The following is a 17,816-nucleotide window of genomic DNA, read 5'->3' as shown; positions in this document are numbered from 1 at the left end:
ATAAGTTCAAAGCCAGCCTCAGCAACTTAGTGAGGTGCTTTCACAAGGAAAAAAAAAAAAGGCTGGGGATGTGGCTCAGTGGTTAAGTGCCTCTGGGTTCAAATCTCTGGTACCAAAACCAAAAAACTAACAAAAAAACTTATCTGTAAATTAACTTTTGCTTATTTTGCCTTCCATGGGGAATGTATCTTAGTTTTAGATGGATAGCTTCAGTTTTTACTGCTGTCTTTGAAAAGTTTAACTAGCCTAGTTGTTGCTTAGAGGCAAGCTCATCAGAGGCAGCAGTAGTTCAAGATCTAGATGTTTGCAGCCTCTCTTCTTTTTAAATTCAGCTGCAGATAAAGATGAGATTTATTGTAGAGAGAAGCTTGTTTCATTTACTCATGAACACAGCTACTAACTATTTTGTGCATCTTTTCCCTCTAACAGAAAAAGACAAAATCTCCAAAGCCTTCAAAACAAGAAAAAGATAAGGAGTCCAAAAAAGGAAAAGGAAAAAGTTTGAAGAAATGAAACCATTTTTTCACCAACAGCCACTTTTTATCTACCCTCCTGACCAGTCCAGCTGGTCTAGAGTAAGCCTCGTTTTTTCCAGGGGAGCCATGTTTAGCATAATGGGATGACATGGTGGTCCCATTCCAAAGGCAGCACAGCTGGGATGTAACTGGTAGGCTCGTGCACACCTCTCATAGAGGTCTGTAGGACTATGTGGGTGCTCCACTGTCCCCTGCCAATCTAATTAGATTGTTGTACTTCAGATGACTGTGTATAATTAGAACCAGAAACTGCATGTGGGCTTTCGTGCCAGATTTTCATTAACAATGATAAAATCTGAGAGCAGGGATACGAAGGTGTCTTTTGTAGGTTTAAGAATTTATCCTAATGGCCTTTATAGGACCAATGCTGATTTTTTTTAAAGGTAGTTCTTATTATGTGGTGAAATTTTGTAAATAAATCAATACAAAACATTCACCACCTAGAACTGGGTATTCTTTGTACATTGTCAAGCATCTTACAAAGTATAAATTAGGAATAAAAATGTTCCACATGATACATGTACAAATTTTTCTCAAGATTGTCATCTTGTACAGCAAAATAGTATGTTGGTGTATTACTTTCCTTATTAGTTTGCAAATGAGTGGATTAAAAGCTCATTATATTCCGTGCTAACCAGTTGTGTGAAACATGACTGGCAGTTGAAGAGCCAGAGCTGGAATTTCCAGCTTCCCTCCCTCCAGTGCTGACCACAGTCATGCACCTCTCTCATGGAGAGGCCCTCTTTGTTGCTAGTAGAGGGTAGGGCCATAGGATTGCCAGGCGTGCCCGCCCTTGTGCATCTCATTAGGTTCAAACCAGCAGGGCTCAGGCAGGGTTTCTTAGGCTTACTTTGGCTGTAGATGGGGTTCTGTCCTGTGATGGATCTGTTGGAACTTCAGGCTGTACCTAGAGATATGCTTGCCAGTGGCTCTGAAGGTTATGGATCTAACCTGGAATTTAGTTTTCTAGCTATTTTTTTGATCTTGTCAGAAATGCTCAGAGGTGTGTGCTGCCTCTGTGAGGTATATGCTAAAAGGAATATAAAATAAGGATAGTGTTAACTTGCCTTCAAGGACTGATAATCTTGTTTGGGAGATTGGACAAAGTTCTGGAGACTTTTGAAGTATCTTTCATGGAGATTAATTCATTATGAAAATAAAATTTTGCCTTAAGCCTTTACCCACTGAGCCATGCTCTTCTTTGTTAAAGCCAGGCTTGAAACTTTTCAGTTTCAGTGAAAGTTATTTCTCTAGTAGGGTGAAGATGGTCTTCTCATGCATATTCTTCTTGCACTTCTATTCTTTTTGAATAGCAAGTCATGTCTGCCCAGTTATTTTGTACACTCTGGAAAGGGCCCCTTTGGAGCCAGAACAAGTAGTGTCCTTTACTGTTCATTATGAATGTTCTAAACATGTGTACAAGAACATCTATTTTAGAAATGATCAATGTGCTATTTAATATATGAGGATGACAGTGTAGGTCTAAATCTTCTTTGCTGTCCTCATAAGTGGGGGATTATGTGTGGGTTTTATGTTAGTAAATTGTATTGAATCACTTTGGCCAAAGGCCTCTGGCTTGTTCTGCTGGCCATTAGGAGAGAAGGACAGGTGATAAAGCTGGAAGCATCATACAGGCAGGCTGCTTAGATGCTATAAAACATTATTGGCCCTGTGGGCCCTCGCCTCAGCTTAGGAGTGCCATAAATGTAAAACTGTGTGATTTATTCAGAGGTGACTCATTTCTGTTAGCTGTTTAGACTTTGGTGACATTGGCTAGGATGGCAAGGAAGCATATACTGAAGTTGCAGGAAAAGTATGGTCCCTTGCAGCCTATTTGTGTGGTGTACATGATACGAGGAAGGAACTGTCACACCGCCTTGGGAAAGATTCCAAGTAATGGGTGTTTTTAGGAGAAGTCAAACAATTTGTGACAAATTCCGTAGTGTGCAGAATGACAAAAATTTTACTGTGTTTTGATTCTGGGACTGATTCTGCTAAAAGCCTTGATTTGTATGAACATATTTCAAGATTTTTTACACTTAATATATATGTACTATCGAAACTTCACAATGTGCTTGAAAGCTACCTTCATCATCTCTTTTTCTGTCTTTAACTCCAAGAAAACAGTACAAATATCTAGTCAATAATTTTATTTTAAAGGAGATATTCAAAATATAAAAGTAATCAAAAACTAAGTATTTACAATTACGTTATAGGTTACTATTAAAATGTAAACTTTGAAGAGGAAATATACAAAGTATAATAAACAACACTATTATATGTCACTTTTGCCAAGTGCTGACCTGGAGAGGTCACCTCTGTTTCTTTTTTGTGTATCTATGAAGAATCATCTCTTAAGTCCATTGGGGTGGAAACAGTCTCCTGTGGAAAAATTACTATCTTCTCAGGAACACTGTATCTAGAAAAGACAAACACATGCCTTCAGAAGGGTTTCAGGTAATTACTAGCATTTAATAATCAAGCCACATTCTGCTTATTTCTGAACTATGGAACAAGAACACTACATTCAAGCTAGAAATTTCCAGTCTATAATCAGTATTGAGTTTCAATGCTGGCCTTGTGACTGACTAATGTGTGGCAAGCTTCTAAGCCTTTATTGTAAATTGAGAATGATGCTGATGACAGCCATACTGGGAAGAATGAGAAAATGCAGAGTGAATCCTCAGCAAACTACAGAGAACATATATACTGTTCTTTTCTTCCTGAAATTAAACAGTTAAAGATTGCTTATCTAAAGGAACCAGTGAACCATGGCTTCAACCAATATTCATTGTTTAAAAGACAACAGTGACATTTTAAAAAGACAGTGCATGATCATAACTCACTGAAGACACTCACTGCCAGGAGCTGTGACTTAGCATGGTTTAAGGACTCAAAAGTTTTTATAAAATATATTCAGTTTTAATGTAGGGACAGTGTTTGGAGAGATTCTGTGGAGGTTTATTAAAAACAGAAGTATGAGAGATGTAAATCAGCCGTCCTGTTGGTAACAATTATAAACCTGAGACAAAATATAATAAACAACTATTCAAAGGCCCTGGAGAACCACCAGAAACAGGCAGAACTTGGAAAGGTCAACTCTTGAATGCTGCTGGCTAAGTGTCATATTTGCATGGCTTTTCACCTGAGGGTAAGTACACAAGGCATGGAATGGCTAGTACAAATTAGCTTGGAGTCAGAGAATAGATTCTGTGGATGCCAGAGCTACTGGAATCTGAGGGGCATATTCAAAAAATGGGGTTGCCTCAAAATCTGTAAACTCTACACAAATCCTTAAGTTTTATAGGTTTAAAATAGGTTCTCAAAAAGCTAGTGAAAAGCAATAGCTTAAGATCTGAAATAATTAAGTGGAAAGTTTAGCTGCTGGACTGAGTTTGGAATTTGAATTTAACTGCTGGTTAGAATAATAATCATCATTTTCTAAGAGCAAATAAAGAATCACAGAGTTCTAAAATATATCTGTAATGTCCAACATACAGTATTACTGAATGGTGAGAAAAACACAACATGTGACAGGTAACTAGAAGAAAATAGAAGACAATCCTGAGGTTATACAGATGTTGAAATAACAGACTTTAAAACAGTTATTTTATATGTTCAAAGGCATTTATCATAAGGAATGACAGGTGTGGGAGTTCATAAAAATGGAAACTAAGAACAATCTAGAACTGAAAGTACAAAATTTGAAGTGCTTTTACCAATACAGTCAGTGAACTTGGATATAGATCGAAACAAATTGATAAGGTAGTCAAATACAGGTACAAGTGGAGTCCTAGAAAAAAAAGATAGAAAGGGATAGAAAAACTATTTGAAGAAATAATGGCCCAGGATTTCCAAATTGATGAAAAAATAAACATAACAGATCCAAGAAGCCTAGAAAATCTCAAGGTGAATAAAAACAAACACACTGGGCTGGGGTTGTGGCTCAGTGGTGGAGCACTCGCTTAGCATGCGTGAGGCACTGGGTTTGATCCTTGGCACCACATAAAAGTAAACAGATAAAATAAAGGTATTAAAAAAAAGATATTGTGTTCAACTACAACTAAAAAAATTAAAAAAAAAAACCACACCTAGTCAAATTCTAAAAACAGAGAAGGTATTGAATGCAGCCACAGAGGAAAATGGTATACATAGGGAACAACGATGGACAAGTATCTTTTAAGTACTGTAAGAAATAAACAACAACAAAACCCCCCAAACCAGAATTCCTTATCAAGTGAAAATATCCTTCAAAATTGAAGGAAAGTAAAGACAGAGAAATAATCACTAACAAACCTGAACTTGAAAGAAGTGCTATAGGAAATTCTTTAGGCTGAAAGCAAATAATACCGTGTGGAAATCTAGATTCAGAAATGCAAGAATATCATGGAAGTGGAAAATAGGTCGGCAAGTATAAGGTTATATCCATATTTTTTCTTGTAATTTCTAAGATATGATAAAGGAAAATAATATCATGAGGTTTATAAGTGTGTATGTATCTCTATATATATATGTATATTTGTGACATAGGCTACTGACCAAGTAACAAGTTTTGCAAAAGTATATAGATAAAAAGGTCAACAGAGGAATCAAGTGAAATACTTAAAAAAAAAAAGAATTGGATTATATGAATAGAAGGCAAGACAAAAATAATGAAACAGTATACCTGAATTCAACATAACACTTGAAAAAGAAATTAGAACAAAAAATTACAGACCAGTATCCTTCATAAACTTAGACACAATATTCTCAGTATAAGCAAAATAATCCAGAAGTACATAAAAAGGGAAATATATCATGATCAAGTGAATATATCCCCTAAGTAAAAGTTGATTTTAACACTCAAAATCAATATAATTTATATTAATGGAATAAAGGGGGATAAACTTATCATCTTAGTTAATACAGAAAATTCATTTGACAAAATTCAAAACTCAGCCAACTAGGAATAAAAGGAAACTTTTGTAATTAAGATAGAAGACCTCTCTTTAAATTTTTTTTTTCAGTTGTCAATGGACCTTTATTATTTATTTATTTATATGTAGTGCTGAGAATTGAATCCAGTGCCTCACACATGCTAGGCAAATGCTTTACCACTGAGCTACGACCCCAGCCCCATAGAAGGCCTCTCTTAAAAACCTTACAACTAATCACAATGGTGAAATACTGAATGCTTTCTCCCAATACCCGCAATAAGACAAAGATGTTGATTTTACTACTTTCATACAACATTGTACTAGAGATCCTAGCTAATGCAATATGGGAAGAGAGAGAAATAAAAGTCATAAATATTAGAAAGGAAGAAAATTTTTTTTTGTCTGTTGACATGCTTATTTACATAGACAATCTGAAGGACTATACACTATGACATAAAACATAAATTTAGAAAAAGCTGGGCATGGTGGCACACATGCCTGTAATCACACTATTTGGGAGGCTAATGCAGGGGTATTGCTAAATCAAGGCCAGCCTGGCCAATTTAGGTAGACCTTGTTTCCAAATAAAAGGGCTGGGGTACAGTGGTAGAGGGCCCCAGGTTCAATCCCTAGTACTAGGGTAGGAGGCAGGCTGCAAGATGCAAGGTCAGGATACAAAAATCCACTGCATTTTTCCATACCAATGGAAAATAAAAAATTCCATATCAAAGTCCTTGTGAATAAATTTAATGAAAGACTCCTGTACCTAAAGTTACATTGTCAAAAGGAATTTCAAGATTTTGAAATAAATGTACATTAAAGATGTCAGTTCTCAAAATGGTCTACAGAATCAATGTAGTTTTGGCAGGCAGAATTCTAGAGTGACCCCCGAGATTCCCACCCTCAGTGTACACGTCCTATCTTGGCTCTTAAGTGCGGGGAAGGTCTTGTGATTGTGGAAATAACAATGTTTGTCTATATTACATGAGGGATTCTGTAGGTGCAGTTAAGGTCCCCAGTCAGTTGACTGAATTAATCAATAGGACTTTAACTTAGGTGGCCTGACCTAATTAGGTAAGCCCTTTTAAGAGGGTTTAGACTTTCCCTGAAGGGAAGTTGTACATTGGAGAGATGTCCTTTGCTGGGCTTTGAAGCATAATTTCATGTGTCAGGAAACTACCTCTAAGTGCTTAGGGCTTCAGTTCTCCAATCATGTACAACAGAATTCTGCTAGTGGTGAACCTGGAAGAGGACTTGAAGCCCATGAGTTCCAGCCAACACCATGACTATAGTCTTGTGAGACCCTGAGCAGAAGGCCCAGCTAAAGCTATGCTTAGACACTGACTCACTGATAATAAGTGTATGTTGTTTTAGGATGCTGTTTAGCAGCAACAACTAAAGGAAATCCTAATCTTAATTTGATAAGCTGATTAAGATATTATAAAGATAAAAAGACCAAGACTGGACAAAATAATCTTGGGAAAAAACAATAAAAGTTGGAGCATCCACAGTATTTCAAGACTTTAATATACCACTATAAACCTAAAATAATTGAAACAATGTAGTGTTAAAATAATGAACAAGTCCATCAGTCTAAAAACAGCCACAATTAAAACCTAACTGATTTTCAGTAAAAGCATCCAAGTAGTTCAATGAGGAAAGGAAAGACCTGCTAACAGATGGTATTAGAAGACTGAATCTGTGTCTACTTGGTGTGTGTTGGGGGGGTGGGACAGCCCCTCCTCATTATAGACAAACATCCTCTCAAGATGAGTCACAGATCTAGAGTTTCTATAAGAAAACAGGAAAATGTGTTCCTAACTTCAATGAGCAATTAAAAATAAGGGTAGGACACAGAATAACTATGAAATTAAATAACTGATAAACAAATTCATTAATATCTGCTATCCAAATGCCCATTCAGAAGCAGAAAGCCAGAGTGGGAGGAAATATTTTCAAACATGTTTGATGAACAATTTGTGACTAGAATAAATAATTTTGACAGTTCAAAAAGATAACAACCCCTATGATTATAGATGTCAATTTGTTTCACTATAGTAAAAAGTTAAAAGACAGATAACCCAGTGCTAGTGAAGATAGAAGAGTCTTCTCAGTGAATATATGGGACAACTGGATTATCTACACGGAAAAGGAGGAGGATCCATACCACTTAATGGGTCAAAGATGACCTCAATGTAAGAGTAATGGTTATGAATTCCTAAAAGGAAACATAAGTGTAAATTTCATGACCTTGGATTAAATAATAGTTTTTTAGATATGACAGCAGTCAAAGAAAGAAATAAATTGGAATTCACAAAATAAACTTGTGACTCAGATATTAAAGAAGTGAAAAACAAACAAACCATCCCAGGAGTAAAGTATTTGCAAATCATATCTGATAAAATGTATTTAGAATATATTCTAAAAGAACTTATAACTCAACAGCAAAATAAATGGGCGAAGGACCTGTATATCTTCAAAGAAATAAACAGGAAAAGAGATTCCACAACACTTGCCATTAAGGAAATGCAAATCAAGATCTTTACACCCAGCAGGATGATTGCAATCAAAGGGCAGATGGTAACAGGTATGAGTGAGCATGTGGAGAAACTATTCCCATCGATGATGGGAATGGAAGATGGTGCATCCCCTGTGAAGAGTCTGGAGTATTGGAGAACAGCAGAAAGGTCAATGGGCTGCAGCATAGTGAGCAAGAGGAATAATCTGAGATGAGACAGGAGGAGGCTGGGGCCGGCTCACCACCTGTAGGCTCTTCTAAAGCCACTGATGGGTTTAGGAAGGGAACTAGATGCTGGAGGTGGACTGATGGGGGTGGGGTAAGGGTGTGATGAATCAAGGTCACCTCTCCAGTTCACATCCTGACCAGCTGAGTGGAGGGAGCTGCCACTGGCAGAGGTAGGGAAAGGTAGGGAAGACCTGGAGAGAACAGGTTGTGGTCAGAGACCTGGAGTTTCCTCCTAAGGTTAAGTTTGAGATTCTGTGTCAATTACAATAAAAGAATATTTTCTTTTAGTAAAAGAATCTCATAATTTTTAGTAGGGCTTTTGGCTTCCAATCTAGAGACTACATTTTCCTTCCTCCTTCTGCACTATGTAGCCATGTGAGTAAATCCTTGTCAATGGAGAACAGCACAAGTATGTGTAGCTTCCACTTGACAAAACTGAGACTTGGAAAGAAAAACAAATGGGATTTTTTTCAAATCTCTGGAAGCCAAAACTTTTTAGAGCATATTCTCCTGAATTATATCAGTAATATCCACTTTCATTAGGTGGCTCTAGTTTTAATGAACTCATCAGAAAGAATTCTATGTGACTTGATACAGCGAGTTCCAGTTGCTTTCCGTGATTCTCCTTGGCCAAATAACTTTTGTCACTGGCGACTACATTGCCTGCATTTTAGCATTAAAAAAATACATCAAAGGTTTCTTGTCCAATTATTCAGATCTAAAAATACATGATACACAAAAAGAAGTGAACGCCATTACCAAGTACCGGCTGCTCTGGAACATGAGAGAATGGTGTCTTTACCTGCACGTGCTGCCCACTATTCCATCTCTGTTCGTAGGTACTTGGTACAGTCTGAAATGTTCTTCAGCTGAGCAGAATCTAATCTTTCTGAACACATAGGACATGTGCTTTCATGGTTTAACATGCTGTTTTGGGGAGGGAAATTCAGAGTAAGATAGTTGTACAATATTCCTTTACCTTTGAGTATTCTAGTGTAAAAAGCAGCTATTTTCTATCTTTACCTCATAACTCATGCAATTTAAGAATTAGAAATATTTATCAGGTGTGGTGGTGCACACCTGTAATCCCAGTGGCTTGGGAGGCTGAGGCAGGAGGATCATGAGTTCAAGGCCAGTCTCGCAAAAGCAAGGTGCTAAGCAACTCAGTAGGTGAAGTTTGAGATACTGTGTCGATCAATAATAATAAAAGATTATTCTTTTTCCTGAGCCACATCCCATCCCTAGTCCTTTTTATTTTTTATTTTGGAACAGATTCTCGATAAGGTGCTGAGGCTGGCTTTCAACTTGCAATCCTCCTGCCTCAGCCTCTACCTCAGTTTTCTGAGTCACTGGGATTACAGGTGGGCACCACCATGCCTATTGAAAGATCCTCTTAAAGATAATGGTCCATAGGTCATAGAAGTTTCTTTCAGGAAGACAATTTGGGTCTTTAGGAACATGAAACATAAGGAGACTTCAGAATAAAGAAGTGAAAAACAAAAGGCCTGTTTTTGTATAAAATTGTGACTGTGAAAGGATGCACACTTACGTCTTAAATTCTGAATATAGTGCAGGAAAGTCACAGTGTGGACACACTGTCCAGTCATTTTTCAACATGTGCCGGCCCTGGAAACAGTACATTTAAGAGTAAAATTCATCTTTGTTTTAAAAATCCCAGTATTAAATTATAACAATTACAATTAAAGCCAGGTCTCTAAATTATGAAATTATTGCTATTTCCTATAATTGCCTAGAAAGAGATGGTATCAGAAGTACTAAAGCTAAATTTTACTTACCAGATTCATGTTTAAAGACAGAATAATCTTCATTTTTTTTTTTTTACATCATTACCTGAATTTATTTTCCTTTAAAACAGAGTTTACATTAGTCCAGTGATGAACAAATAATTTTTTGACAGTTGGTTGTAATAAAAACTACCAGTGGGCTGGGGATGGGGCTCAGTGGTTGAGCGCTTGCCTAGTACGTGTGAAGCAATGGGTTCAACCCTCAGCACCACATAAAATAAATAAATAAAATAAAGGCTAAAAAACCCCACAATTATTAAAACAACAACAACAACAACTCTGAACTACCATTTATGAAATGCTGCAGCATGTCAGATGTTGTTGTAAGACCTTGTTAGGACATGTTATCTTTTCAGTCTAGTCGATCTCAGTAGGAAAGTCTTATTACAGATGCGTGTAGCAAGGTACAGGAAATGGCACCATGTTGTAGTCTAATAAGTGTCAAGAAAAACTCTGAGCCCACAGCTGCTGATCCTCATCTGCCCAGCTGCCCTGCAGTGCCTTCTGGCCAGTGCCCTAGCTTACATATGCTTTGAACATAACTTCCAACTTTGCTGACCATGAAATTGTATGCTAAGTGTGGCAGGAAATTGGAAGAATAGGATTATTTCAGAAATGAAGAAAATGCAGAAGTATATCAAGTATTCAAATGAAAAGGGAAACTATTATCATAAAGAAACTTACTGTTGCAATGCAATAGGGGATGTTGTTTTTACATCCAGGACAGAGGAGTTCACACTCTGGGAGAAGAAATTCACAGTATGGACACGGGGTCGTGGCCTCTTCTGTCTCAGATGTATCAGGTCTCCTGTGGAGGAACCATCACATGTCATTTACAAACACATTTCATAGAAGATGGATAGCAAAAAGCACACTTGGAAAGGACTGTGTAACTACCAGCTTCTTCATAGGCAGACTCAGAGATTGGAGATGCTTCTCAGCTTCCTGCCACTCTTGATCCCGCTGTAGGGAAGAGAGAGAACCCAGGATTGCCCAGGTTCAGGAGTTAAAGAGTTCACAGCACTTAAATGGCGGAAAACACAGGGAGGACTTGCTGTGTCTCTGTAGCAGTGAGCTTGATATTTTCCCTCTTTTCCTTTTTGTGTAGCTGAAGGGTTTTTTTAACGGCTTTCCAGCACTGTTCCAACAGAACTTGGTGACAATGGGAGAGTTCTAATTTTGTGCTGTCTAATACTGTGGCCACGAGTCATATACTTGATATATGTGAGGAACTAAGTTTCAAAGTTTATTTCCATTTTAATTAATCTAAATTTAAAGAGCCATATGTGGCTAGTGGGTGCCATTTTAGACCACACAGCTGTGGACCACTCACTCATGTGTGGAGAATGACAATCGTCTCCTCAAAGCCAGGGCCTTGGCCAGCCTGCTCTACCTGTCCTCATTTTGCAGTTCTCCCCTTCCACGCTGGAAAGCGTACTGGGTCAGACTGATTTGGTGTGAAGCCATTAAACTTGTTAGCTTTTAAAAAAGGGTGTGTTCAGGTAGGCCCACCCAGTTTAAAAGTTCTTTGCCATGAGGATGGTCCCAGGGCCATCTGAAACTGAAGTGTTACCTGCTTCCATTTTCCTTGGCTGAGGCCTGGGTCACGTTTCCGGTACAGCTGGGTCCCTGGTCATAACTGGGACTAATAGGTATCCTAAGTGTCATCACTACTCTGGACAAGTTGTTTAGAACTGCTGCATGATTGCAACTAATCTTTCCTTTTGTAGACGGTATTGCTACTTTTTCCTAGATTTCTGACCAGGCCACTAGCCTGCTTTCTGAAGCGAGGACATGCCTTATGTGCCTTTGGAAATGCACAGGATTTGGACTCGACTGGCAAAGGGCTGTTACAGAGTTTCTCACACTGAGAATGTCCACTAGTTTATTTATTCCCCTGGCAGATGCTCCTTGCTAGTAGCCATTCATTCTCTCCTTCCTTGGTAAGAGAACTTGTTTCCACTCAGCAATATGCTGTGTGGCAGAGCTAGCTAAAGAGGTGAACTGGGAGTCCTGAGGACGATGCCTTCCTGAATTGCCAGGCAAAAGCCCTTCCTTTAATTCTCTTACTTCTTCCCTCCTTGAATGGGAATGTGATGTCTGTAGGTGTGGCAGCTATCTTGCAACCAAGAGGAAGAAACTTCCGTCTTGTAGATAGCACAGCTGGATCTGTGCTTGGTGGTATCAGGACACAGTGGCACCAGCCCTAGACCATGAAGCCTTGTGCAAGAGTCACATAAATCCTGATTTGTTTCAAGACATCGTTGGGTTTTCTGTGCTTTGTAGCTGAATATAATCCCTTACCTGCTGTCTACTTTCTTATTGAGCCTGCGCATTAGCAGCTCCATTTTGAAAAATACCTCTGGGCAATGGGATTAGAGAGTAGAAATGGCTGTCTCTGCCTACCTGACCATTGCCTCGATCTTCTTTTTGTACTTGGCATCTATTTTGTTGCGGTACTCAGGCCTCATCAGCATAGCTGCAAAACTGAAAGCAGAGTTCTTCAGGCCTGCCCTGTGACACTCGATCACAGTAGACGTCAGGATGGGCACAATGTCTGCAATACAAATGCAACAGAGAAAGCACATGGCTCCTGTTCTCAGGGCACGGGCGTGACTCCATCCCTGGTTGCTAGAAAAACAGGATCACACTCACCCAAGCTTAGCTTTTTCTGCAAAGACCCACATGTGATATGGGACACTGGGACCAACAACCCTTGAGGTGACACTGGGGTGAGGCTCCTTCCACACCTGAGATTTTTTTGCATCTGACAAGATTGCTGATAAATGGGTCTGGGAAGTTAATAACTTTATGCACTAATCTTTCTGCAGGCACCTAATTCTTCCTTTAGGACAGATAATCAGAATTACTGACTCAAAGAACATGACCTTTTAAAAATGACTCACTACTAGTAGACAAACTGCTTCCTAGAAAGGCTACATCAGCTTCATTCCCACCAACATGCATGAGAGGGCTTGTTCTGTCCTACCCTTTGTCAAATGGTATTAAGTCCTTTTCTGTAACAAAAATACATTTAGAGAACGGGTTGGTGAGATTGTGACCCATAGGCCAGATCTGGCCCTCTGACTTTGGTATAACCCATGAAGTAAGAATGGTTTCTACATTTTAAATGGCTGAAAAGAGATCAAAAGAATAATATTTTGTGGCATGTTAAAATTTTATGAGGTTCCAGGATTTCTGTGTCTAAAAAATAGTTCTGTTGGAACCCAGCCCTGCTCACTCATATATGTATTGTTCATGCAAAAAATGTCAGAGTCGAATAGTAGTGAGGGACAAAGGGCCCACAAAACCTAAAACATTTAACATGTGATCCTTTATGGGAAAAAAATAGGTAGATATCTGTCCTATTATGGTACAAAGTCTTATCCATTTAAGAATATTGTCATGTCATATCTTTTAGAATAACAGAACCTTTTTCAGAGACCATGTCCTACTGTGGTTGAGAACACAGAATCAAACTTTTTAACTGACAATGTGATCTTGGGCAGATGGATGTTATTTTTCACTTTCTTTGCCCCAGTTTGCTTATCTATAACATGTGGAGAATGATCCCCATGTGTACAGAAGAGTAGCCACGTGTTCATGCTGGAGACTTTATCCTTAGACTAGACCTGCTTGAATGGTTGGCCCTTGACTTGTATCTGGGAAATTGGATTTAGTGAGAGATCCCACCATTTCCAGAACTGATGAGTGGCTCCGGGTGCCTAAAAATCTTTGTACAAACAATGTGGTTTATGTGGATATTTGCTTCTTAGGAGGCTGGAAATTTTGGTACATGCCAGGCAGGGGTTACCTGTATACATAGTATATAAAACACTGGCTGGCAGCTGAGTCTGTGAGCATAGATCTCAAACTGCACTAGGGTGGACGGGTGGATAGTGAGCTCTTCACACAGTACTTACGTGATGGAAATTTGCTAATGTTGTTGGCCACCCGAATGAGCATGCGTGCCCCTTTCATGTGATCTCCATTTTTAACATGAATCTGAAATAAATGATACATTTTATTTTTACAGGCAGTCCCAAATCATGCTTTGTTCCCCTAAACAACAACAACATTATTATTATTATTATTATTATTGGTACTGGGGATTAAACTCAGGAGCCTCATCCCACTGAGCCACATCCCCAGCCCTGTTTATATTTTATTTAGAGACAGGGTCTTGCTGAGTTGCTTAGGGCCTCGATAAGTTGCTGAGATTGGCTTTGAATTCACAATCCTCCTGCTTCGGCCTCCTGAGCCACTGGGATTATAGGAATGTGATGCGCCACCTCACCTGGCCCAAATAACTTCTTAATTGTGGCCCAAGATAGGGCCATCACGAGGTCCTTGCAGCCTTTCCTGGATGATACCACTGGCAATTTCTTCCTTACTGCCTGTCCTTCAAACGGCTGCTGCCTACCACGGTGGCCTCAGGTCTCACCTCTTCTATGCTCTGCATTTTACTCTGCCCTAGACCCTTGACATGAGTTCACATCCCTGGTCCATCTCTTACTGGACATTATTAATACCAACTTTGCCAAGTTGGTGTGAGAGGAAGGAAGGGAGGGAAGGAAGAAGGAATCTGTTAAAGGTAGAGGGTGTTGCTCATGGCGGGGGAAAGGGCAATGGCAGATGGAAGGTCTGAGGTGGAGGGGTGTGGATAAGTTGAGGTAAAGCTGCAGAATTGGCAAAAGCCTGGCCAAAAAGCCATTGCAGTCACCCAGTGTGAGGTGAGGGGGCCCTTAGAGGTGGGAGAGTGGGGATGGAGAGAAGTATAGTAGTCCCCTTCATCCACGGCTTTGCTTTCTACAGTCTTAGTTACTTGTAATCTACCTTGGTCCAAAAATATGCACATTTGTCTACTCTTGAGTGACCACATTAACATAGTTAGAATATATTGCTATAAATGTTCTATTTTATTAGCTATTGTTGATCTCTTATCTGAAGCAGGGGAAGCCCTTCCTGCTTATTCTCCACCACCTTCCACTGACTCTGGGCCTCAACACTGCTCAGCCGAGCCACCGACACCTGAATGTCCTAGGCTGTCATTAAGCCACGCTCCCTATCCCAGCTCTGAGGAGAAAGCTGCACCAAAGCCAAGTCCACATTTCTCTTTAAATGTGTGTGGATGAATCTTTCTTCAGTCCTTTGTGTCAAAGATACTTGTGACATTTGTGCATCAATGTATTCTTCCTTGAGGGGGTTTGATAGTTTGCTTTAGATACTACAAGCAGTCAAAGACCTAGAAAGCCTTGGAAATGCTTGGTGAGAGATTAGAGCTGAGGGGAAGAGTCACAAGGGTGCTCTCCAGCGAGAAGGGAGGAGAATGTCTGGATGGAATGGAAGGGATGGGTCAGCCCTGGGGGCCAGAGAAGAAAAGGACTCAAGCAGCATTCCATGGCGTATGGTGGTGGACAGCCTGGAGGAGGAATCCCTCCCTATTTTTTGCACCTCAGCTCCAACTGTTTCTAGCCTCCCTCAACACCTAAGGTTCCATTTTGCTTATCTGTGCTCCCAGGACACTGGCGTCACCTCTCACGTTGGCAGCTGAGGAAAACCTCCCTGTTTGCAGCCACTTTCTCTAGGAAAGAAGGATCCTGCTGCTCTGAAGGGAAGTGGACTCCCCGGGGGCTGCGTGTTGGAGTTCTAAATGCCTTTTCCTATCAATCAGCGCTGAGGACCCAGCTGTCTAATATGGTAGCCATTAGTCACATGTGGCATTTAAACTTTAAAATCACATGAAGCTAAAAATTGAGTTTTAGCAGTTACACAAGCTCCACAGACAGGCTGTCAGCTTTTGTACTGGACAGCACAGGTATGGAACATTCTATCACCACAGGAAATTCTACTGGACAGTGCTGACATAGTAATCAGGGTTTAAATCGGTTTAAATTCAAGGTTACATGAGGTCCTGTGGACTGGCCAGAGAACCAATTTATTACTAATATGCAAGGTACTTTGACCTAAGTGAAAATTTGGGAAAATACAAGTTAGATTCTGTCTGTACCTTTACAGAGATATGAGTGTACATATGGACATACCCATGCAAACATACAACAGTGATTTATATTATATGAATAAGTACTTGAGATTTGCATGATCTATTTTGTTTCTATTGAAAATTGCTGATTAAAACCAATGTACAACTGGAAATAAATATGATCTAACTTGGTAAAACATTTGAAAATGTATGTACATGCATTTGAAGAAGCACAGAGGATATGTACAACATAATGTTAACACTTATATCTGAGTGACAGACTTCAAGCCTGAATGATTGTTTTCACCAAACTTTCTATATTCTCAAAAATTTTTAATGCATATTATTTTTCTATGTAGCTGAAAATGAAACAATATTAAAAGCAGTGAAATTTTGTAAACTCTACTAATTTAGAATTAATAAACTAACAATTACTGGATAAATAAAAATGTTTTAAGTAAATTTGTTTTGTGGGCACAGCTAATATACCTATATGCTTCCAAATAAATACAATATAGAAAGACGCACACAGCAAAGCCTGCTCCTTTCTTCCCTCCCGTCTGGCTGGGGCTTGGGTCCTCTCACGCCCTGCCACTTTAGCAAGCCAGTTCTACCAGTCTCTTCAGTATGTCTCTCATTATTCTGCAGTGAACAGCTAGGCATTCTTTCATTTCACACATAAGGCAGCGTATTGTAGCATTATTCTGGGTCATTCCAAGGGCCTCACCTTCACCAGTATATAACTGTGCAGGATCATGAGGTTGGTGGCCATCTCAGAGGGAATTTTGATCTTCTGGGATTTAAGTTCTGCGTACATGCTGAAGAGAACATCATGTGCATTCCGATAGTTTCCTTGAAAAAAGGCAGTAAAATGACATTACTGTAAAGGATGTCATCTGAGGACTTTTGTGGGCCCTCATTTTATAAGTGAAATTGCTAATCTTGTTTTTAGTAATATTTTAACCTTTTCTTCTACACAGTAACCTAGTAGTGTTTCCTGTTCCATGTTACTAACATCCAGCCAGTCCCTCAGGAGAAGATGCCCTCCCAGATGATTCACTCTTCCTCAGGGCAACCACCTGACCCCAAAGTCTGCTGGGTCATTGAGTTCTGAGGCCTTCAGATTCCGTCCGGCTCCCTTCCTTGCCTGCCCTGAGTGCCTCTCATTTTCTTCTGGGCAGTAGTGTGCTAACCAGTGTTTCTCCTGAGCTTCATTCAGATGTCAGTGTCTTTCCAAAACTTCATGCCTACCCAGAAGCCTAACACCTCCAGGTCACACCCTTGCAAAAACCCTCCAATGTAAATTCCTGAGCAGAGGACCTGAGCCCGGCAGATCTGCCCCCCACGCCCAGGGTCATTGCCTTCTCCTGCTGCTGCCCACCTGGGGATGTGATAGCCTGGCTGCCCCTCTCCCAGCACATCCCCTTACTCCTCATCTCTCTCCTTTCCAACTCAGCTGGAGCCCTTGTTGCCACCCTCATTACCATCCTCCAACTGTCACCACCCTAGCCTTTGGGATGCCCTGGACCGCCTCTTCTAGTGTCTTTTTTATGATATTTCTCTTTTCTAGTCTAGCACTTGTCAGCCTGAATAACAACTCAGAATTCACTTTTTTTCTCCCATTGAATTGTGAACCCTCGAGGGCAGAACTGTGGCCCAGTTCTGTATCCCGAGCTCCTAGCACACATCTGACAGGTGTGAAGTTAACATAAGGTGAATAAAGTACTCTGTTAGTTTATTGCATATTTCCTAGAATTGTGTTCCATATATATATATATATATCTAATATCTAAGATATATATATATCTAATATCTAAGAGAACTGGCTTG

At 39.7% G+C, this 17,816-nt stretch overlaps 2 protein-coding genes across 3 annotated transcripts in view; one reads left to right on the top strand and one right to left on the bottom strand.

The window, feature by feature from the left end:
* The window catches only part of Rfc1 (replication factor C subunit 1), a 72,652-nt gene extending 70,936 nt beyond the window's left edge, over positions 1-1,716 (top strand). The window contains exon 25 of the mRNA XM_027938658.2: positions 430-1,716. Coding sequence (XP_027794459.1) covers positions 430-513 — 84 coding nt within the window. The 3' untranslated portion in view covers positions 514-1,716. The remainder of the gene's footprint in view (positions 1-429) is intronic.
* A 962-nt stretch (positions 1,717-2,678) lies between these two features.
* Wdr19 (WD repeat domain 19) overlaps positions 2,679-17,816 on the bottom strand; it is a 72,916-nt gene continuing 57,778 nt past the window's right edge. For both annotated transcript variants that reach the window (XM_027938643.3, XM_071614219.1), the window contains 7 exons: positions 16,714-16,838; positions 13,927-14,008; positions 12,410-12,560; positions 10,688-10,811; positions 9,748-9,824; positions 9,001-9,125; positions 2,679-2,955 (listed from right to left, as the gene is read on the bottom strand). In XM_027938643.3, the coding sequence (XP_027794444.2) occupies positions 9,017-9,125; positions 9,748-9,824; positions 10,688-10,811; positions 12,410-12,560; positions 13,927-14,008; positions 16,714-16,838 (668 nt within the window). In that variant the 3' untranslated portion in view covers positions 2,679-2,955; positions 9,001-9,016. The remainder of the gene's footprint in view (positions 2,956-9,000; positions 9,126-9,747; positions 9,825-10,687; positions 10,812-12,409; positions 12,561-13,926; positions 14,009-16,713; positions 16,839-17,816) is intronic.

The sequence above is a fragment of the Marmota flaviventris genome, chromosome 7, assembly GCF_047511675.1.
Source record: "Marmota flaviventris isolate mMarFla1 chromosome 7, mMarFla1.hap1, whole genome shotgun sequence".
Classification (NCBI taxonomy): domain Eukaryota; kingdom Metazoa; phylum Chordata; class Mammalia; order Rodentia; family Sciuridae; genus Marmota; species Marmota flaviventris.
This window is presented reverse-complemented; position numbering and strand designations above follow the sequence as displayed.